Genomic DNA, 24,064 nt, shown 5'->3' on the forward strand with positions numbered 1-24,064 from the left:
TTTATCTAGTTTACTAATTTCTGCTCCTATATTTATTATGTCCCTCCTTCTGTGTTCTTTAGGTTTAACTTGCTTTTCTTTTAACTTCTTGAAATTGATGAGTAGCTCATTGATTTTCAGACTTCTTTTCTTATAGAAGTTGTGAATTTCCCTTCAAAGACAAATCTAGCTGCATCCTGTCAGGTATCAAAATGTGGAGTTTTGGTTTGGAGTATTTTTATTATCACCAACTTCAAAATATTTTTTTACTTCTCTTGTGATTTTTCTCCAACCCATGGCATAATAGAATTGTAATTGTTGATTTCCAAGCATATAAGGGTTTTCTCTTTTTCTTAGTTCCACCCCTATTTGGCATGCCCTAGGCCTTAATTTTTATAGCCACCTGATTTTGAAGGCTTTCAAAAGCATTGCTCAGCATCTCAGTTTCTTATCTTCTTGTTAAATTGGCATTTATCCCTTAGTAGAAAACAGGCCTAAATACCAGGTCACATTTCTGAACTTCTTCTTCAGAATCTTCATTTTCTAATTTTTTATTGCTTCTTTAGCTCTCAAATGCAGTATTTGTTCTTTTTTTTGTTTGTTTGTTTGTTTTAGTTGCTATCGGTAGGAGGATTGTTTTGAATTTCTTCCTAATTACAAATGTTAGGAGTCAAGATTACCATTACTTTTAGTATTTGATTTCTAAGTACAGGTATCAAATAAAATGTGATTTTATGTGGACTTCCCAAGAAATTTGAATTTCCAAATTTCAGACTTTATGCCACAGATGAGGAAAGCTCAACAAGTATTCTTTCTTATGTGTGATAAAAACTCAAATCAAGGGTGAAGTCTTCATGGACACAAACTTTCAATTAGCCTTTTCAGTCATGAATTTTGGAGAAGGCAGTGGCACCCTACTCCAGTACTCTTGCCTGGAAAATCCCATGGATGGAGGAGCCTGGTAGGCTGCAGACCATGGGGTCGAGAAGAGTCGGACATGACTGAGTGACTTCACTTTCACTTTTCCCTTTCATGCATTGGAGAAGGAAATGGCAACCCACTCCAGTGTTCTTGCCTGGAGAATCCCAGGGACGGGGGAGCCTGGTGGGCCGCTGTCTATGGGGTCACACAGAGTCGGACACAACTGAAGCGACTTAGCAGCAGCAGCAGCAGTCATGAATTTATTGTTCTACTTTTGTTACATTTATTAACATCTTCCAGTCTTTAGTAATCATCTTGCTCATGTTTTATTATTATTTTTTCAATTAGTCATTTTCCTAGGAAGTCCCCATTTGGTTTAAAAATGAGCATTTTATTTTTCTTTCATCTTTTAAAAGCCAAGTGAATATTTTTGTTGCTTTGGAGAAGAAAGTATCCAAAATGCATCATAACTGCTTTTGAAAAAATGTGTTCCAGATATCATAAGTTAGCCTATTCTGAGTATATTACATCAGGAAAATAGCTCAAGTCATACCCACAGGGTAAGTTTGTACTACACTGAAAATTTAAAGGTATTAATATTACACAGTGAGAATTAGTGGTTGGCATAAAAATCTGCCTCATATGATAATTAATTAAATCTTGTTAAGCAATTCACATATTGATGTACCTAGGCAAATGTAGTATTATATCTCTTTATTTTTACACTTAGCAGAAAACTAATTTATTTTAGAAAGATTATTAACTTCATATAAAACATGTATTCATTTAGCAAATATTTACCCACCTAATATGAGGCAGAAACTGTTATGTTAGAAACTGTATAATGAGGAAGAGGAGAAAATAAAAATATATAAAATATATGAAAATTTTTGATTTAAAAAAATAGGGTGGCTGAAAGAATGGGGTTGTGGGAATTATTTTAGAGAGAATGACAAGTGTTTGTGAAGAAGTATCATCTAAGCAGAAAGTTAAATAAATTAAAAGGAGAGTAATTTTTAAGTTAAAGAACAGAGAATTCCAGGCATACAAATTGCAAGTACAAAGGCCCTAGGACAGAAGTCACTGTGGCCCCTTATAAGAAACTAGATGAAGGACACTCAGAGAGTGGGAAAAGGTAAGTCAGAAAGTGGATCTGAGATTAGTTCATGTAGGACCTGGTAAAGTTGGATAGAGATTTCAGATTTTCTTTTCTTTTTTTTTTTTTTTTTTGAGAGAGTGACAGGAATCCACTGGAAATTTGGACCAGGAGAATATAATGATTTTGTTTTCACTTTTAAAAAGCATCATGATGATAGACTTAAGTGTGGTAGCTCCTGGAATGTAAACAAGTAAAGTGGCTAAGTGGTTCAGTAGCAGCACTGATATATATACAGTACTGTGTGAAAAATAGATAGCTGGTGGGAATCTGCTGTATGTCGCAAGGAGCTCAGCTTGGTGCTCTGTGATGACCTAGAAGGGCAGGACGGAAGTGAGAAATGGGAGGGAGGTTCAGGAGGGAGGAGATATATGTATACATATAGCTAATTCACTTCATTGTACAGCAGAAACCAATACAGCATTGTAAAGCAATTATCTTCCAATTGAAAAATAAATAAGCAGCTATAAAAATTGGGGGGGAAAAGCACAACTAGCTATGCTTTTTCTGCATCCTTGAGATTCTTTGTTTACAAGAATTATTTGATCATTAAAAATTACCAAAAAAAAAAAGTGGTGAACATAAGCAAAATACAGAGATCTACACTGATGTTATGTAGAAAGATTCTCATTACTTAAAAGTTAACTTATATTGACTGTGTATGACTTCAGAGTCTCAATAAATACTTGTTGATGTTCTTTTATTCTCTGCTTCCTTCCACAGGTGGAGAAGTCCCATACACAACTCTGGCCACCCGAATGATGATGGGGGCTTGGTGGCTGTTTGCTTTGATTGTCATCTCATCTTACACTGCAAATCTTGCAGCTTTCCTCACCATCACCCGCATTGAAAGCTCCATCCAGTAAGTAGACAAAAATTCCACTTGATGCAAAATATGGGAAGTGGCAGAAGAGGCCAGATCTATTTAAATAAGTATGTGGTGTCTGATAATAAATTTACAACTTCCTTTTGGGTAAAGGCTTAATTTTCTGATGTGCGGACATCATAAATAGTCAAATTCCTGAAAGTACAGTTTTGGTGGAGCACTTTTTTATAAAATAAAATTCTGGGTATAATTTGAACGTTGCTTACAACATTTTCTTGGAAGAATAAGACATGTTCAGATTTTTAACCTCCGTAAAATATGACTATGTCTCAGCAGTATTATAAAAAAGAAGGAAAAAGGAGTCATACTAAAATATGTATGTTTATGTGTTGTGTGTGTGTATATATAATATATATAGATGAAGGTTGACACTCATAGTCTCTGCCTTGAATCTATCCCATTATGCATTGTCTGAGTAGATAGGTAGACACTAGGAAATTGAGAGATAAAAGACAGGTAGGGAGGGAGGGAAAGAGAGAGAGTGCTAACCAAGAAGTAAAACCACATTCTGTCTCTTCATTGCATTAGAGCTAACACGAATATTATTGCTGCTATTTTTCCAGCTGCAATGGTGGTACATTGTCATTAACTATGGTGTACTTTTGAATCCTGAAAGCTACCTGAGTCAATGCTGCATTTCACAAATGGCGTTCCTTGAGCCCTGAGAATCCAAAGGCCTTTGGTTTACTGTGGCCAGTTTCACTCTGTGTGATTTCATGCCATAAAGTCTGGTCAGTGCCACAGTTCAACTTGTGCCTCACAATGCTCTATATCTGGTTTTCAGAAAATGTTTTCTGAAAATGTTTTATTAATCCAAAAACAAAGTAGTTTGAACTTTTCTACAGTTAAAAAACATTTATTTCCCAGCAAAACTGACAGTTTGAAGATTAGAATAATTAGCTTTGTCAAGGAATTCATTGGAGATTTAATCTGTCCTTAAGAGTCAATGTGAGTTCTTCTTGCCTTCAAAAAATATGTAAATGAATTCCATTAGTAGGTACAAAATTATTATAGCACAATACTAAATATAAAATCAAGAATTAATGATCTAAAAAGAAATAGGGTATTTTTTTCAATTGCTTATGGTATATAAATTGAAAACCCCCAAATTAAATTCATGAGTCAGTTATTTAATCCATTTATGAAAATGATGTTTCCAACTTCTCTCATCAAATCTTAGTCTTCAAGTCGTTTTCCTAGTTATTTCTTTGGTGCAGAACCTCCATATCCTTTCAACTGACTACCTTTGTATCGTAGCCAGTTCTGTGTGTGACATATATTATGTGATGCAGAGCGAAGCTCACGGAAAATTTAAACTGGTGACCCCATCATATTCCTATTTTAAGCAATAATGAAAATGATTATAATGTTCCAGCCTAAGAAATCAATGAATTAGTAAGATTATGCAAGTAAAAAACATTTATTGAGCACTCACAAGATGACAAACTTTTTTCTAGATGTTTGACATGCGTTGGCTCATTTAATGCTTTAATGGTTAGAAGCATTAAATACGTACTACTTATTAATAGCCCATTTTGCAACTGAAGTTGAAAAGATAAATAACTTCCCTCAAATTGTAAATGTAATAAGTGATTGATTAAAGGTCAGACCTTAACTCTGCCTCATTCCTGAGTCTGTGTTCCAACTGTACCACACTAGTCCCCATCCCATAATCCTTGTGCATTTGTATGACCAGTTGTTTCTAGGGAACATTATAAAGGATGTGTCATAGCCTTGTTCATTGTTAAGTATAGTAATGTAAATAATGACATTCTTCAAATGCTCGCTTTGTTTGAGGAAATAAAATATCAAAAGTTAGGAGATCTTTGTGTTGAGTCAGTTCTGTAGGTGAATATCCCAACATGAGCTAATTACATCTATAACTGATACCTGCCTTTCAGAGTAAGATTGCTTGGCACAATCAGTCAATAGAAATTGCACTGAAAGAAACAGTTTTTAAAAATCAAAATGGGGTATTTTATCTCACTAATATACTTCTCGTCAACTTTAACATGCTGTATTTTAAGAGTACTTAAAGCCGAAAATTTGTGTATCTCAGATTTAACTTTGAAACATTTTAAAATAAGTAAACAAAGAAAAATTTAGATAACTCATTTGATACAGTGTACAACAATAATCATAAATAATAAAAATTATGGACAATATTCACTGAGAATTTATTATGAATTTATTAAGCATATTATATATACCCCCTTCAGTGTTCAAAATTACCCTAATAATACAATTACTACTATTATTCCTACTTTGTAGATGAAAAAACAGCAATTTGGAAGTTAAATGCTCACTATCACATTGTGAATAATGTCAGAGCCGAAACCCCACCCCATGTTAGTCCAATACCAACTCATGACTTTACCTACTGAAGTTTTTCTTTATTTTACAGTTTGTCTCTGATGATTATTATAATTTGTTTGCTTGATCCACTGTTTCACTGGGTTTGTAGGCCTCATGGTGTGTTTGTATCTGAGCTATTTGGTCATTACCGACTTTGCGAGCATTTATTTGTATCTAGACTTTCATGTAATAGCAGTGGGAGCAAAAGTCTCTATCAAATTTTTACACCCATAGGTTTCTCTAAAGTAAAATTTAACAGAAACAGATCGTAATTGCACATGATGTTTCCCTCAAGTGTAGTTCCACAATCCAAAATAACTGAACGTTCATTTTTTTAACAAATTATTTCTTTCAAATGCCAATTCACATTATTAAAAGCCAACCGTGAGTATAATAAACCTCCCCTTCCTTCTAATCTTATCACTAGACTAATTATGAAAGGGGAAAACTGGAGCCAAATAAGTTAAAAGAAGCCTGAGTCTCTCTCCAAACTTAAAGATATCTTCTAATTTCATGCTTCAGCTGTGTTGGTAAACATAATTGCAATGTTTCTTGGAAATACTCAAAGTTGCATTTATAATTGATGTCAAACTTTCTTGGAAAATTCTAATTTTTCTTAGAAAAGATAGAAACTTTTTTCAGAAAACCATCCAGTGTCATGCTTCTTAATCGTTTTATATTCATGAGATTTGCTCATCATTAAATGAAGCAATCCTCATCAGAGTACCTGTTCCCAGCCCAATTGCTGTGCTATTAGCAAACATCTACTATCCACGACTTTATTCCCAAAATGATAAACAAATATCATATATTAATGAATATATATGGTATCTAGAAAAACGGTACTGATGAACCTATTTGCAAGGCAGGAATAGGCATGGATGTACAGAACAGACTTGTGGACACAGCGCGCAAGGAAAGGGTGAAACAAACTGAGAGAGTAGCACTGAGGTTTATACACTACCACGTGTAAGATAGATGGTTAGCAGGAAGCAGCTATATACACAGGGAGCTCAGCTCTGTGTTCTGTGATGACCTAGAAGGGTGGGATAAGGGTGGGGAGGGAGGCTCAAGAGGGAGGTGATGCAAATGGCTGATTCGCCTTGTTGTACAACAAAAGCAAGCACAACATTATACACCAAAACAAACAAACAAAAAATCAAAGTCACTTCTTGACACCAGGAGAGGTAAAGGTGGTTAGAGGACTGTCAGTGAGAGAAACAAAAGCTGCTACTTTTAAACAGGTGGTTGACAGAAACCCTGATATTTTGGTAGGAAAAATCCAATAGATTTATTCTTAGGAAACTGAATACATTTTATAAAATGTACCTGTTTTTCAAAATTAGATATTTATTGTCATCTAACCTTCCAGTTGGCACTTGCCTTTAATAAAAATATTGAAAGAGAATTTTCTCTGGAGAAGAAAACTGACAAGTTAATTTCATATCCCTTCAGTGATGGGACAGCCCAACATAGCTATGTTCTGATATGATGTAATATGACAGATTGTGACACAGTTGATGTATACAGTTCAGTTGCTAAAGAGAAAATTATATGCAATTTCTGCAAGACTCTAATGACATCTAGGCCTTTTCTTGTCACTGAACAGTAATAACAAATAACTAAATTATTTGCAAATACTTAAAAATTGAAATATACATTTTTCTGTTGGGCTAAAAAGTTAAGTTGGATTTGACTCTTTTTGTGATCCCATGAACTGGGTCCCACCAGGCTCCTCTGTCCATGGGATTTTCCAAGCAAGAATACTGGAATGGATTACCACGCCCTCCTCCAGGGGATCTTTCCAACCCATGGATCAAATCTGAGTCTCTTGAGTCTCCTGCATTGGCAGACAGAGACTTTACCACTGAGCCACCAGGGAAGCCCTGGGCTAAAAGTGAAATGATAAGATGGAGCATGTGAAGCTTTGAAGGTATTTTCAGAGTAAACATTGGGTAATAATATCATCAACATTAACTATATTAGTCTTTGCATGCATGCTAAGTCGCTTCAGTTGTATCTGACTCTTTCTGACCCTGTGGACCATAGCTTGCCAGGCTCCTCTTGTCCATGGGATTCTCTGGGCAAGAATATAGGTGTGGGTTGCCATTTCCTCCTCCAGGGTATCTTCCTGACGAAGGGATTGAACCCATGTCGCTTAAAGTGTCCTGCATGGCAGGCAGGTTCTTTAACACTAGTGCCACCTGGGAAGTCCATATTAATATTTACTGTGATGCAATTTTCAAAAACCAACTTATTTCACTTGTAAAAATGAAAATAGCTATAGGGGAATCATAGTTGTATGGTGCTAGTCATCAGTAACTTTAGAACCAGATAGGTCTGTGGTGATAAAACTTGAGGACTTTCATTTCCTGGAGCTATACGTAAGCTTGAGTCTCTTCAAATGAACCCCAATATCCCACCATATTTTTATGTTTAATGCACTCACTTTTCATAGTGGTTGAGGTTGGACTAAACAAAATATTGAGTTAATGCAGCCACTGAATCAAACTAATTTGAGATAAATTTCTTTCTAAGCATGTGCAAAAAGAAATTCATAGGTATTCTATTCACTAGAAGAGACCACTTTTTTGCTACCATACCAATAACTGGAGATTTACATTTGTTTTTGTCTACATTTGGAAAGGGAAAAATTTATTGAGCAGCTGTTTCTCTAAGTGCCATACAGTGAGTATCACTGGGCTTAGAAATCTAAGCCTGTTCCCAAGTCTAGGGAAACAGAGAATGGTGCAAACTGCTGCTGCTGCTGCTGCTAAGTCGCTTCAGTCGTGTCCGACTCTGTGTGACCCCATAGACGGCAGCCCACCAGGCTCCCCTCCCCGTCCTTGGGATTCTCCAGGAAAGAACACTGGAGTGGGTTGCCATTTCCTTCTCCAGCAACTGCTAGGTACTCTCTAATGAAATGATTTATTCTTTTCCTTTGCTCCCATGGAGCTATGTAACTATCTTTGATAAGGCAAAAGGCAAAGCACTCGCTCAGTCATGTCCGACTCTGTGACCCCATGGACTGTAGCCTACCAGGCTCCTCCATCCATGGGATTCTCCAGACAAGAGTACTGGAGTGGGGTGCCATTGCCTTCTCCAGGAGATCTTCCCAACCCAGGGATCGAACCTGGGTCTCCCACATTGCAGGCAGACGCTTTACCATCTGAGCCACCAGGGAAGCTCTAGTTACTGTTAATAATGGCCATTACAAGCATACTTTTAGAAAGGTCATTACAAGCATTCCTAACTATAACAAATTCCTAAATAGATACATTAGTTTCTTTTAATTAATTCAACTAATTATGTATCTGGGTTTCCGAGGTGGCTCAGCAGTAAAGAATTCACCTACCAGTGCAGGAGATGTGAGTTCAATCCCTGGGTCGGGAAAATCCCCTAGAGAAGGAAATGGTAACCCACTCCAGTATTCTTGCCTGGTAATTGCCCAGACAGAGGAGCCTGGGGGCTACAGTCCACGGGGTTGCAAAAGAGTCAGACACAATTTAGTGACTAAGGCACCACCACCATCAACCCCTTATCAGATATGAAAATGAAAGTCTCTCAGTTATGTCCGATTCTTGTGACGCCATGGACTATACAGTCCATGGAATTCTCCAGGCCAGAATACTGAAATGAGTAGCTATTCCCTTCTCCAGGGGATCTTCCCAACCCAGGGATCAAACCCAGGTCTCCCACATTGCAGGCAGATTCTTTACCAGCTGAACCATAAGGGAAGCCCCTTATCAGATATATTATTTGCAAATATCTTCCCCATTTAGTAGGCAGCCCTTTCTTTATGTTGATGGTTTCCTCACTGTGCAAAAGCTTTCTAGTTTGATGTAGTACCATTAGCTTATTTTTTCTAATCCATGTATAAGCATGGATCTCCCAAAGCTTAACTAATAACTGCCTACTGTTGACTTGAAGCTTTACTAAATTGTGGATTAACACATGCTTTTGTGTTGGTCTTTAAAGATATTTAGGTATTATCATTGAGTCACAATCTATTTGAAGAGATAACAATGTAGAATTAAATGACATAGGGCTAAGATAAATTTATTTATAAAATATTGTAAAGCATAGGGAAGGATTTAAGTCAACTTGGAGAGAAGAGGAAGAGAAAGGGTAAAAACTATTAGGCATCACAGAGGTTCTCTGATGTATCATCAGAAAGTTTGGTCTTAAAGAATAAATTTCAGTAGACTGAAGGAGTGGCATATTGCAGAGGTATGAAACTCCTAGGAGAATATCTAGCAAAGGGTAGATGATCAAAATACACTCATTTCCTCCTGGTTTCAAATAGGTGATGTGAGAGTGGCAGAAAGTGAAATAGAAATGGAGGGTAGAACCACATCTTACAGGACATGATAAACCTTGTTAAGGAATTTAGACTTTTTTTTCCTGGAGATAATGAAGACTGACATCATCTAAGAAAGACAGCTTTAACTGTGGAGAGAAGGATAAGCAGGAGAGAAGAGATGGAGGAGCCTATGGAATATCATTGGAGGTGTCTAACACACATATATCTATGGCATTTAATAGTATGTCTTTACTCGATATAAACCTGATCCACATATCTTCTTGTTTCAAGTGGTCTTTGTAAATATATAAGGATTAAACATAATTTAAGAGAAATTTGGCTTGAAAAAATGTATATCTCTAGGCTAACATTCATATTCCTTGTGAATGCAGGAACATTGCTTCAGATTATTTTCTTTTAAGATATTTTAAAATAGGTGTGGTTGACTACCTTCTAGTTACACAGATAGAGAAGAAGAGAGTTACTAATGTGAGGAAATTTTAGGAATTACTTTGACGAGGCTAATTTTCAGATGCAACTTTGCCAAAATTTGCATCTCAAAGTTTGCTATTCCTAGACCACATTCTGCTTATTAATTAATTTTAGCCTTGAGCCATCAAAAAGGAAATCAGACTTATTTTTATTCCATTTTAATACACTTTCTTCTTATGAAAGTAACACAAGGCTATTTTGAGAAATTAGAAAGTAAAATCTTGAAGGACGAAGCATTAATAATCCATAATCTGTCATAGAGTAGTGTGTCCTAAATTGCTTCAATCACGTCCAACTCTTTGTGACCCCATGGACTGTAGTCCCCCAGGCTCCTCTGTCCATTGGATTATCCAGGCAAAAATATAGGAGTGGGTTGCCGTGCCCTCCTCCAGGGGATCTTCCCAACTCAGGTCTCTTCCCAAACCCAAGTCTCTTGTGTCTCCTGCATTGGCAGTCGGGTCTTTTACCACTAGGGTCACCTGGGAAGCCCATCGTAGAGCAGTGTTTTGTCAATATTTAAGCAAACTTTGTTTATTTTGAAGTAATTATATATATATATACACACACACACACACACAAACACGGGAAATTGCTAAATCAGTAGTGTTACAACACAGAGATGACAGAGATGTCCAATATGCCCTTCACCAAGTTCCCCACAATGTTCTTGCTTAGTCTGACAGTTTGTGACCTCATGAACTGTATCCCACAGGCTCCTCTGTCTCTGGGATTCTCCAGGCAAGAATACTGGAGTAGGTAGCCTATCTCTTCTCCAAGGGAACTTTCTGACCCAGGAATCGAACCAGGGTCTCCTGAATTGCAGGTGGATTCTTTACCAGCTGAGCTACCAGGAAGGCCCCCCACCCATGCATGATGGTTACATCTTAGTAATTACAGTATAGTATCAGAATCAGGAAACTGACATGGGTACTATGTACACATATAGTACTTAGCCATTTTATCACCGGTATAGAATCATTAACTACCACTGCAATACAGATACAAAACCATTAATCATTACAAAATCTCCCTCATTTCACACCTATATGCTCACCCTTACCCATTCTTCCACATCATCCCCAGCTCTTGGCAACCACAGTTATTCTCCACTCATTCTAACAATGTTATTAGGTTGAATTGTTTTGAAATTGGCTTTTATGTCATTCAGCAAAATGCCCTTGAGGTCCATTCAAGTTGTTGCATGCATCCATGGTTCATAGTTTGTTTGTTTGTTTTTTTAATTGTTAAGTAGTATGAAGCAAAAGGCAAAGGAGAAAAGGAAAGATATATGCATCTGAATGCAGAGTTCCAAAAAATAGCAAGGAGAGATAAGAAAGGCTTCTTAAGTGAAGAATGCAAAGAATAGAGGGAAACCAAAGGATGAGAAAGACTAGAGATCTCTTCAAGAAAATCAGCAATACGAAGAGAACATTTCATGCAAATATGGGCACAATAAAGGACAGAAATGGTTTAGACCTAAAAGAAGCAGAAGATACTAAGAAGAGGTGGCAAGAATACACAGAAGAACTGTACAAAAAAGGTCTTAATGACCCGGATAACCATGATGGTGTGATCACTCACCTTGAGCCAAGTTCCTGGAGTGTGAAGTCAAGCAGGCCTTAGGAAACATTACTATGAACAAAGCTAGTGGAGGTGATGGAATTCCAGCTGAGCTATTTCAAATACTAGAAGATGAAGCTGTTAAAGTGTTGCACTCAATATGCCAACAAATTTGGAAAACTCGGCAGTGGCCACAGGACTAGAAAGGTCAGTTTTCATTCCCATCCCAAAGAAGGACAATGCCAAAGATTGTTCAAACTATCACACAGTTGCCCTCATTTCACACGCTGGCAAGGTAATGCTCAAAATCCTTCAAGCTAGACTTCAACAGTATGTGAACTGAGAACTTTCGGATATACAAGCTGGATTTAGAAAAGGCAGAGGAACTAGAGATCAAATTGCCAACGTCTGTTGGATCATAGAAAAAGCAAGCGAATTCCAGAAAAACGTCTATTTCTACTTCACTGACTAGGTTAAAGCCTTTGACTGTGTGGATCACAAGAAACTGGAAAACTCATGAAGAGATAAAATTACCAGACCACCTTACCTGCCTCCTGAGTAACCTGTATGCAAGTCAAAAAGCAACAGTTAGAACCAGACATGGAACAAAGGACTGCTTCAAAATTCAGAAAGGAATACGTCAAGGCTGTATATTGTCATCCTGCTTATTTAACTTATGTGCAGAGTACATCATGCGAAATGCTGGGCTGGATGAAGCACAAGCTGGAATCAAGAATGCCAGGAGAAATATTAGTAACCTCAGATATGCAGATGACACCACCCTAATGGCAGAAAGCAAAGAGAAACTAAAGAGCCTCTTGATGAAAGTGAAAGAGGAGAGTGAAAAAGCTGGCTTAAAATTCAACATTCAAAAAATGAAGATCATGGCATCCATTTTCCATCACTTCATGGCAAATAGATGAGTAAAAATGGAAACAATGACAAACTTTATTTTGGGGAGCTCCAAAATCACTGCAGATGGTGGATGCAGCAATGAAATTGAAAGGCCCTTGCAAAGGTCCGTATAGTCAAAGCTATGATTTTTCCAGTAGTCATAAATGGATGTGAGAGTTGAACCATGAGTAATCTGAGCACCAAAGTATTGATGCTTTCAAACTGTGATGCTGAAAAAGACTCTTGAAAGTCCCTTGGGCTGCAAGGAGATCAAACCAGTCAGTCCTAAAGGAAATCAGCCCGTGAATACTGACTGGAAAGACTGATTCTGAAACTGAAACTCCAGTACACAGGCCACCTGATGCAAAGAGCCAACTCACTGGAAAAGACTATGATGCTGGGAAAGACTGAAGGTTGGAGGAGAAGGGGCAGACAGAGGATAAGATGATTGCATGGGATCACCTACTCAATGGACATGAGTTTGCGCAAACTCTGGGAGATAGTGAAGGACAAGGAAGCCTGGCATGCTGCAATCCACAGGGTCACAGAGAGTAGGACATGACTGAGCTACTGAGCAACAACAGTGAATTCACGAACTTGTTTAAAACTTACTTATTTGATGACATCTATGTTGTTTCCAGTTTTTAGCTATTTTAAATAAGGCTGCTCAGAACATTTATGTGCAGGGTTGTTTTTTTTTTTTTTTTTTCGCGTGTATGTTTTCATTTCTCTGGCATGAAGGTCCATGAGTGTGATTGCTAGGTAGTCTGGTAAGTGTATGATTAGTTTTTAAGAAACTGCCAAATTGTTTTACAGAGTAGTTGCACTGTTCTACATCTCTACCAACAATTAATGAGGTATCCAGTTTGTTTGCATTTTTGCCACCTTTGGGTGCTGTCACTATTTTTTTTTTTTTTAATTTTATCCATTCTGATAGAAATGTAGTAATACCTTACTGTGATCTTAATTTGCATTTCCCTAGTGATTAGTGACATTGAACATCTTCTCATGTACTTTTTGCCATCATTATATCCTCTTAAGTGAAAGGTTCCTTTGTGCCTTTTGTCCATTTCCTAATATGATTTTTTTTTTTAAACCATTGAGAGTTATTTAGGGTTTTCCAGGTGGGGTTTCTGATAAAGAAGCAGCCTACCAATTCAGGAGACTAAGAGACACAGGTTTGATCCCTGGGTCCAGAAGACCTCTTGGAGGAGGACATGGCAACCCATTCCAGTACTCTTAACTGAAGAATCCTATAAACAGAGAGCATAGCGGGCGATAGTCCATAGGGTTGCAAAGAGTCAGACACAGCTGAAGTGACTCAGCATGCATGCAGGCACATGAAAGGTTCTTTTATGTCTTTGTCCATTTTCTAATTGGATTCTTTGCTTTTTTACCACTGAGAGTTCTTTACATATTCTAGATACCACTTCTTTGTCTGATATGTGGTTGGCAAATGTTTTTTCCTAGTCTATTGTTTTTTCATCTTCTTTACAGGGTCTCACATAGAACAAAAGTTTTTAATTTCGCTAAAGTCAAGTTTACCACTTATTTTTTGTGCGTTAACCTTTCATGTCATGTCAAGACTCTTTGAGCAAGTTCTAGGTCTCTAAAATACTCAACTGTTTTATGCTAAAAGTTTTATAGTTTTATATTTCCCATTTAAATCTATAATCCATTTTGAGTTTAGTTTTGCACTAGGTGTAAAGTTTACGCTGAGGTTCAGTTTTTGCCTATGGATATTCATATGTCCAGGAGCTTTTGCTGGGGAAAAAAAAAACAAACTCTTTCCTTTGTTGAAGTGCTTGTGCACCTTTGTAAAGAATAATCAGTTGGCCTTCTGTGTGAATCTCTTTCTGGGTTTCCTATCCTGTCCCATTGATCTATGTATCTGTCCCTCTGCAAATAACATAGATTTGATTACTGTGGCTTGAAATTAAGAATAGGGATTCCTCTCACTTACTCTTGTTTCTTTTTTTTGGGGGGGGGGGTAATTATTTTACCTATTCTACTTCCTTTGCCTTTCTGTATGGATTTTAGAATAATTTTGTCTACATTAGCAGAAAAAGTAATGCTAGAATTTTAATAGGAATTGTAGTAAGTCTGTATATCAGTTTGGGAACATATTCACATCTTTACTATGTTGAGTCTTCCAATTTATTAATAAAGTATATCTTTCTGCTTACTTAAATGTTTTATTTCTTCTATCAGTATTTTGCAGTTTGTAGTACATCAGTCTTATATATGATAAAGTTAAATCTAAGTATGTCTTTTTATCCCAGCAATTATAAATGGTATTGGATTTTTAATTTCAGTTTTCACATATTTATTGCTAGTATAAAAATACAATTTTTACGTGCTGATTTTATCTTGTGATCTTGCTGTTATTTCCAGCGGTTCTTGGAGTTTTGGTAGAGTCTTTGAGATTTTCTATGCAATCCTTTATGTCATTTATAAAACTGAACAGTTATGTCTTTTCTTTCTCATCTGTATGCCTTTTATTTCCTCTTGTTGCCTTTTCTGTGCTGATTACAACTTTGGGTACCAGGTCAAATAATAGTGATGACAGTGGACATCTCTAGATTGTTCTCCATCTTGTGAAAAGCGTTGTCTTTCTTTCACTAATAGGTATAAGGTTACCTGGAGGGTTTTTGTAGCTACTCTTTATTGAGGTGAAGATATTCTTTTCTATCCCTAGTTTTCTATGTATTTTTATCATGTTTGAGTGTTAGATTTTGTCAAATGCTTTGTTTCCCATCAACTGATGGACTCAGATGATTTTTTCTTCTGTAGCCTGTTTGGCAGATTATATCATTTGATTAGCAATCTATTTTCAAAATGAGGTAGAGGCCAACTCTGTTTCCCCCTATTTCTTCTCCACCTTTTTTTCCCTTAATCTTGCTTTTTTCCCTAATTTTCTTCCCTCTATCAATAATGAGGCAGTAAAAGATTCTGACTTTCCCTGCCTGCAGCTTCACATCTTACTCTCTTTTCTTCTACCTCAGCTATTGCTTCCCTCTATCCATTATCTTCTCATTCAAGTTTACCCTCCAGAGTGAAACATCCAGAAAGTGACCTTCTTCAATCCTTAAAATTGGCTCTAAGCCCCCTTTGTTACCTCATGCTATCAAAATAAGGTTCAATTCCATCGGCAGAGCTTATTAAATTCTTCAAAAGCTGATAAGTTTCTTTCTTGTTCACGGGCACCAATTGGGCTTCCCTGGTGGCTCAGATGGTAAAGAATCCACCTGCAATGTGGGAGACCTGGGTTCAATCCCAGGAAGATCCCCGGAAAAGGGCATGGCAACGCACTCCAGTATTATTGCCTGGAGAATCCCCAAGGACAGAGGAACCTGGTGGGCTACAGTCCATGGGGTCGCAAAGAGTCAGACATAACTGAGTGACTAAGCACGCACAGCACATCAATTAATCATTCCTCACACTTGTTCATGCCCCATTCAAGCCATAGCCTTGGAAGACATGTCATGCTTCTCTGGAGCTTCTGCGCTGTTCCAACCTCCTGAAATGACCCAGAATTCTGTTCTCGTCTGGCATCTTTTGTTTGCTCAGGCAAAATTAGACATGTGTCTTCTCTTTGAAAGTGTACTTTCTTCAAATGCAAGGACTATGTTATATTCCTATTTATGCCCTTAATGCCTCATAGAGTCCCTGGCACAGAGTATTAATAAGAGTAGCTAACACTGATTGAGTGATTTCTATGTGACACACTTTCCTAATGCTTCATGTAGATTTTCTCATTTAATCCTCATAACAGTGGCATGAGAGATATATTCTTTTAATCTCCTTCTTGAAGATGACCAAGCTAAAACCTGGGGTAGCAAACCCAGGCAATTGGCACTAGAACCTGTGTCTTCACCAATGGGTCATATCCTCTGCAATTAGCAAATGCACTAAATTTTTACTGAATGAAATAAATAAATAATATATTCATGAATACTTGAATGAATGAAAATCATCAGGATCATTCTAAGTTTCTTTGACAAAGAGTTTTTCAGAAAAGAATTAATGGCTGAATTATATTTAGCCAAGTTAATTCCAGATATTTCTGAGTTACATGGTATCCTAGAAACAGGCACCAGAGACATCGATTTAAGTAAATTTGCATTTAAAATCTCTCCCACTTAGTAGCTGAATGATCTTGTCATTTTCCATAATAATTTTAAGCCTTATTTTCCCTAAGGGTAAGGAGAGAATGGGTTCAACTTTGTTAACTTCAGTATAAAGAATAAATGGGGGTAAAAAAAGATATGAATAACAGCACGATTCTCAGACACACATCTAGGATTTGCTTCCATTTTTCTACTTGTTCCCCAGAACTTCATGCAGATTCTTTGGACTGTTCTTCCCTCCACTCCCATTTTTGGGGGTACTAATAACTATTCTTTTTACCATTCTGTCCCCAGTTTCATACCCTGAATTATTTCTTTTACCTGGTTCAACTAAACCTCAAGGTTTCCCTATTGCTACTGTTATTGCTCTGACACAGCTACCAACAACCTACTTTATGAGTGTTGTCTTCCTGCCCTGCCCGCTAGTCCTCCAAGCCACCAGAGGTAATAATAAATGAAACAAACAAACAAACAAAAAAAACCACTATAAACAAGCCTCATCTGATCTTAAGCATAAATAAATACTTAGCCAAATGATTAGCTCTATTGTCTGATTAACAGTCACTTTAGCCTGATTAAGAATGAAGATTAAGCTGCTAATGATAGTGACTAACACTAAACCTGGGTCAGGATATCTACTTATCAAGCAAGTTTTCTTTTTTCAATCAGTTCAGTTCATTTGCTATGGCATGTCCAACTCTTGGCAACCCCATGGACTTTTTTCTTTTTTAACTCATCTTTAATGACCCCCTCTTGTAACCTGTAGCTTGTATACCACTTCCTCTATGTAGATTTCCACAGAGTTTTCATAACTAAATTTAGTGGCTCCCCTTTTTGAATGCCTTTACACTCTGAACAATATCTAGTCTTGTACTGGAGTATTATTCGATTTGTTTTACCTTCCTTATTATGATATATGTTCTCAAGGATGGTTTTATCACCTGTGTACTAATACAGTGCTTTATATAGTACCTTACTGAGTACACAGTTGGCTATAAGTAAACATTCATTGAATGAATGAACCAGAAAGGAATTTCTCAGACTCTGGCCTGAGACTATGGAACTCCATGACTTGTTTATATACCTCATAAAAAGTCAGAAAGAAATATGAAAGTCATTTTTTGTCTTGTTATTCCAGGATAAAACAGGGGGCCTAGAATGTATGTTCCCTCAGTTTCCATTGTCTCTCACCCACTTCAGTCCTACTGTAGGAGGCTATTTCTTAGCTCTCGGCAGGGAATTGCACACTTTATTAGGAACAACCAAATTCAAGGTGGCTGGAGTGAGCTGGACCTGATTCATACTGCTTTTTATGTTTTGGTTTAGTACAGAATTGTATAGGCTTAGCTCTAAAGTGCACAGGCACTGCAGACAGAGGAAGACATTCATCTCCCGACTCTATATTGTTCAATGTCGAAATGGCTTACTTGTCAAAGAACTTAAGTACTACAGTGATGGATGTGTTATAAACACATAGCCATCTAGATGTTATAGACAGTTTTGTCTTTTGGAAAACAAAAACGGAAACTTTCAGAAGTATACTATTCTTCTAAAGCCACTGAAAGTACGCATTTAATTAAAAGTTGTCTCCCAATTTAATATTTGTGACTCTCAGGAACAGGGCTCTTTTAGCATTGTATAGACTCTGTTTACACTAAGCTCACTAAGATGAGAACTTTGCCTCACTAATAAGCTCCCATAACCTCTAAAGATGATCCCCTTCTTCTGGACAAGCTGAATCATCTAAACAAGTCAAATCCTTCTCTTGTTCTCTCTCTCCAACCTTAGTCACCTAAAAACCACTAAGTACTGAAGCATATAAATGCCTAGGCTCTCCTCTATTTCTTGTTATTTTCCTTCATTATATGAAGTCAACCTAATAAATAAGTTATGTTTATCACAAGTATGAGAATATGTTAAAACATTTATACTTGAGAGCAATGCGTTTAGTCATTTTAGAGAAGCCAGTGTGCATGGGGCGGGCTTTTTTGAAGTTAGTGTAGAAAAGTTAGCGATGGACAAAAGTGGCGGCAGACCATGCAGGCAGAGTTGTTCGTTCAGCAGAACCACTGCTGAAGAGGACTGGAGACCTACCTTTGAGTGTTCAAGTCTCTTTCCTGCTGCTAGGTAGGAAGGTTTTTAAACCACTTTGTATCTTAGTTTTCCATCTTTGAACATGTGATCCATTCTTTCTCTCACTCCCCAAATATATGTCCTACAGTTTGAATTGTTATTTGCAGTGTCCTTTAAACTGTAAATTTCTGTATCAACTATAAAATTGAGCTATACTATTAAAGAAGGTCTGAGGAAAATGATTTTAAAATGTGTTTGCATACATTACTAAAAAGAAATAAAGAAGTCCTAGATTTATTTATTTCTTCTTTCTTTATTTTTTTAATAAAAAGAAATCCTAGATTGAAAGGCAGAACTGAAAGGAAACTTTTTTTTTTAAACCATTTTTCTCATCCTGTTTTTCTTGACCCACCTTTCTTTGCCATCATGCCAGCAATCCTGGTGTGCTGACCTCCACCCTCCACTAAATATCTGTTTGACCCCATTAGTTCTCTGATCCTCTTAGCTCCTCCACAAGCTCTTGTCATCTAAAGATAGTCAATTTATTTTTAATGGCTTTCTCCTCCACCCCTACACACACACATGCACACACTCACTACACACACCCCTACTATAGGCCCTATTTCTCCAACCCTGATCTTTTAGCCTAAGGACAAGGTTGGAAATCACCAGATGCTCCAGATCATGGCAAGTTTCCAAGAAGGCAAAGAATAAGATCTACAGCCAGCTGGCTTGGCTGTTTTTTTGGGTGTTGCTATTGTTGTTGTTGTTTTTTAATGACAATTGTCATTTTCTGAGAGGGATGCAGAACTCTCAACATTTGCTAATGAAAGAGCAAATGGATGGAGAGAAAATTTTTTAAATAGTTTGGATATTTGTAATCTGCTGCTGCTAAGTCACTTCAGTCATGTCCGACTCTGTGTGACCCCATAGACGACAGCCCACCAGGCTCCCCCTTCCCTGGGATTCTCCAGGCAAAAACACGGGAGTGTAATCTGAGTGACTGTCGATAAGACCTGACTCTGAGCATTAGGACATGCATTTTATATATGCTTTTAGTTGACATTTTTCAAAAAGGATATATACCTAATTGGGAATAGAGGATAGTTTCTCTGGACAATTACCCAAAAAATCTTTTTTGGAGAAATCCACAGACCTACTGTACTAAAAAAGAAGGAAAACATCTTTGATATTTAGAAAATTTTAAGTTATCAATAGAAACTTGGTTCCCTGCTCTGTATTATGAAGAGCCAGGATTTTTGTTTGAGTAAGATTCATTAGATGCTTTACTGAAACAGTGACCTTTTACCTTATTTTGACAATAGCATATTACTGGGTCTTTAAATAGGCTATTAAAGTAACCCTACTGTTATTTCTGATAAATTCTTCCTCTCTAGTTATTTCTTTCACTATGAATAATTTGATACTTGATTAATGTTTTGAGCTCCTTAAAAAACCTTATAGGGAAAAAATAGCAAGTTACTATTGATTCCTCATTTGAATCCATACTATATTTTATTTGGGTCATTGTTCTGTGTAGTAATATTGTATATTATTGTATCATAGCTTGTTAGTAGCCCAATTGTGAGGTACTGATCAATGGTTCAATGTCATCCTTGGAGGGTATATTGAATAAAGTTTTTTCCATAACTCAGTGCTGGCCCTGATTCTAATTAACATCTTTAGTGTTGATTTGAAGTATGGAATAGGGAGTAAACTTATTAAATATGCAGATTACTTTATATTGAGTAGGGGTGATTATTGCCTAGAACCACACTATAGGAATTCATAAGGACCTTGACAAATTAAACAAAGTGATTAGAAGTGAGGTGAAGTTTAATAGGGACAAATATATGATAATTCACACAGAGATGGAAAGAAAAAACAGTGTATGTGTATGTGTGTATCTATAATAGTTCGAAATTGTAGGATATAGGCGGTTTAAGATTAAATCATCTATCAATTATAAATTTGAAATGTAGCATTGATGTTTATAAGGAAAATGACCAAGGTCACCTAGCAGTGTTAAAGTTGTTCAGGACTTTTAAACTACCATAATCTATTTATAAGATCCATAGATTATGCAAAAATTGCAATAGAGAAGAAAAAGATGGCTCAGTTAATTACAAAGCAAAAAAAAAAAAAAAAAAGCAAGGGGGAGTAGTAGATCCTGGGAATAAAACAAAATGAATTTAGTATTTAATTCAGCAAGGAGAAGGCTGGGGATGAAAATGAAAAGGCAATGTTTTATTAAATAAAGAAATAGAGGTGTCCTAGAGATGATGAGTAACTATTGCCCATGGGACTGAGAACAAAATGAGAGGTTTATTTGAATAGGAGGGATTTAGGTTAGGCATGAGTAAGGACTGCCTGGTGTTAAATTTTCGAAGTCATAAAAATGCCTTAGGAAGAAAAATAAAGTCAGTTTGGGAGACTGGCTTATGTGCCTTAAAGAACGTAATCGAATTATGTGATACCTCCAGGAATTCTCTCAACTCTCTGATGTTACGATTTTATAAGGATTCTTTCTTAACATCATTTAGAAATTTGTTGATCCTCAGGGAAATTCTTGGGAATTAGTCAAGTCCTTCCTGTATTCTCAATGATAGAGGAACATAAAAATCTACTGTTCTAATACTGAAGTGTATTGGTTTATTTAAGGATATTGTCCTAATGAATTTTATAATTAGCTGACCATCAGTAGCAAATATAATGAAATGCTGACTGTACGAATTTAGGATAATTCCATATTTGTTCATATTGTCCTATGTAAACAAATATTGCATCTTTTTCAATAATGTATAAGAAAGTACACAGGAAAATTGCAGAGTAATTGAATTCACAGGATATTGAGCCTTTTGCAACAGAGTTTTGCTTAATTAGTGTGTATATATGCATAGATGTGTGTGTGTATAGTAAAAGACTACTTTAACTAATAGGCCATTTAAAATAGAGAACAGGGTCATAAACGATCATTCTGTCAACATGTGGAAAAATATAATGTCTGCCACATATCAAGATTCATGACATGACAAAATTAGTTCCTAGCTTATAATATGGGACAACAAGTTAGGCAAGACAATCAGATTTTCAGATGACTGTCTTTTCACATTTATATAGCATTGTCATTTTGGAGAGAGTTTCACCATCATCATCATTAATTATTGCTTAACAGCAGCCAGAAGGACAGAGTGTTTCCTCCTCCCTCTGGGTTCTCTAAAATGACCTATCGTATCCAAGTCCAAATCAACCTCAAAAGTGTACAGGAAAATGCATCTCTCTAGTGCAGGAAGATGTTCCATACCTAGTCAGTGACATCCCTCTACCTCAACTGCATCTATGTTACCTGAATTTCTAGTATTACCTATGACCATCCTGTGTATACCATGTGGCAGATGGGGTGCTCCTGACTGCTCTTGGAGGGAAACATTCCTAAATCTCTCAGGAAAGACTTGAAAGGCATCTCCTGGGATATAGCCCTCCATGCCTAGTAATCCACTTGGAGGCACAGTGTTTGGAAGGGAGCAGTGTGCTCCACGCGACTACCTCTACTTTTTCTAGACCAAGGACATTTGGAATTCTGATGGATGTTTAAATAGTTTTTTTAAAAATAAAGATCAAATAAGTATTCTAAAGAAGTTCAGAGCACAAAAATCTGAAGCTGTCTTTTATGTCATATGCTCTGCTGTACCACAGAAAGCTGGGTGTGTGGGCATGTGAAGGGTATAGGACAGGAGTGGGGAAGAGGCCAGAACAGAGGGGCTGGGGAAGGAAGCACCACCCCAGCCTTATTTGAGCATCCACCACAGGGAGCCATTCTCATCTGCTGACCCTCCTCTCTACATCCTCAGTCCATTTTGGTCCTGTTAGGGCTCCTCTTATAAAGCGCCCTCTCCATCCAGGGGACATCCCCTGGGTCCACCCTGCAGGGATCCTTCAAACTTGTTGGCCTCAGACTTTAGTCTTCTGCTTCTGTCTTGAGAAGGGAGAAGTGTTGGCACCATGAGAGGAAGAAAGGCACAAACACATTCTCTCCACTAGAGACAACCGTGGCTGGGTTCCTCCTAAATTAACTGGTCCCATAAATTATACTTTCTTAGGCTATATAGTCTTACCTTCTATGAGAGAATTGTATTTCCGCCACTACTATGACTTTAACCTTAATCTTTTAAAATAAGAAACCTAGCATCATTGATGGAGAAGGCAATGGCGACCCACTCCAGTACTCTTGCCTGGAAAATCCCATGGATGGAGGAGCCTGGTGGGCTGCCATCTATGGGGTCGCACAGAGTCAAACACGACTGAAGTGACTTAGCAGCAGCAGTAGCATCACTGGGCTAAAGAACATTCAACTCTTTCCTGAGCTTGCTTTCATTAAATAGCAGTTGCCTTCATTCACTTAAAATAGCTCATCAATATGGATTGGCACCCCACCCACTCCAGTACTCTTGCCTGGAAAATCCCATGGACGGAGGAGCCTGGTGGGCTGCAGTCCATGGGGTCGCAAAGAGTCGGACACGACTGAGCAACTTCACTTTCACTTTTCTCTTTCATGCATTGGAGAAGGAAATGGCAACCCACTCCAGTGTCTTGCCTGGAGAATCCCAGGGATAGTGGGGCCTGGTGGGCTGCCGTCTCTGGGGTCGCACAGAGTCGGACACGACTGAAGCGACATAGCATAGCATAGCATAGCATATGGATTGAGCCATCTGCAAACCAAATTTCCTGACATCAGGGAGTGTTAGAGTCCTGCTTACCTCACCATTTACCCTTGATATCCTTATGTTTCATCAGACTTCCTTTCCAAACTTGTATCTGAGGAGTTGGGAGAAATTCACTGAGAAGGAGCTACTAAGATACAGAATGTGGTTTCTCAAGTGACAACTGGCTACACTGGCAGATAGGACACTGGAAAGCCTTTTTCTGCTTTTCTGCTCTCCTATAAGTAGAGCATTCCTCTTCTTGAGACTACTTCCTCTTTATGTAAATACTTAACCTTTGAAAGAAAGAAAAAATAAAACTCCAGTATTACCAAAGGGTTTCCCAGGTGGTTGTAGTGGTAAAGAACCTGCCTGCCAATGCAGGAGACATAAGAGAAGCAGGTTCCATCCCTGGGTCCGGAAGATACCCTGGAGTAGGAAATGGCAACCCACTTCAGTACTCTTGCCTGGAGAATCCCATGGACAGAGGAGCCTGGAGGGCTGCAATCCACAGGGTCGCAAAGAGTCAGACATGACTGAGTGGCTGAGCACGAGCACACATTTCCAAAGGTGACTGTTCTTTGTTCTGGTTTGTATCTCTGCAATGGCACCTCA

The 24,064-nt window shown here is 37.5% G+C and overlaps 1 protein-coding gene across 2 annotated transcripts in view; it reads left to right on the top strand.

The window, feature by feature from the left end:
- GRID2 (glutamate ionotropic receptor delta type subunit 2) overlaps nt 1–24,064 on the top strand; it is a 1,632,436-nt gene that overhangs the window by 1,315,114 nt on the left and 293,258 nt on the right. For both annotated transcript variants that reach the window (XM_086406553.1, XM_086406551.1), the window contains exon 12: nt 2,780–2,918. In XM_086406553.1, coding sequence (XP_086262679.1) covers nt 2,780–2,918 — 139 coding nt within the window. The remainder of the gene's footprint in view (nt 1–2,779; nt 2,919–24,064) is intronic.

This window comes from Bos grunniens, chromosome 6, assembly GCF_055505025.1.
Source record: "Bos grunniens cultivar Pamir isolate PY7600 chromosome 6, Bosgru_T2T1.0, whole genome shotgun sequence".
In the NCBI taxonomy this organism is placed as follows: domain Eukaryota; kingdom Metazoa; phylum Chordata; class Mammalia; order Artiodactyla; family Bovidae; genus Bos; species Bos grunniens.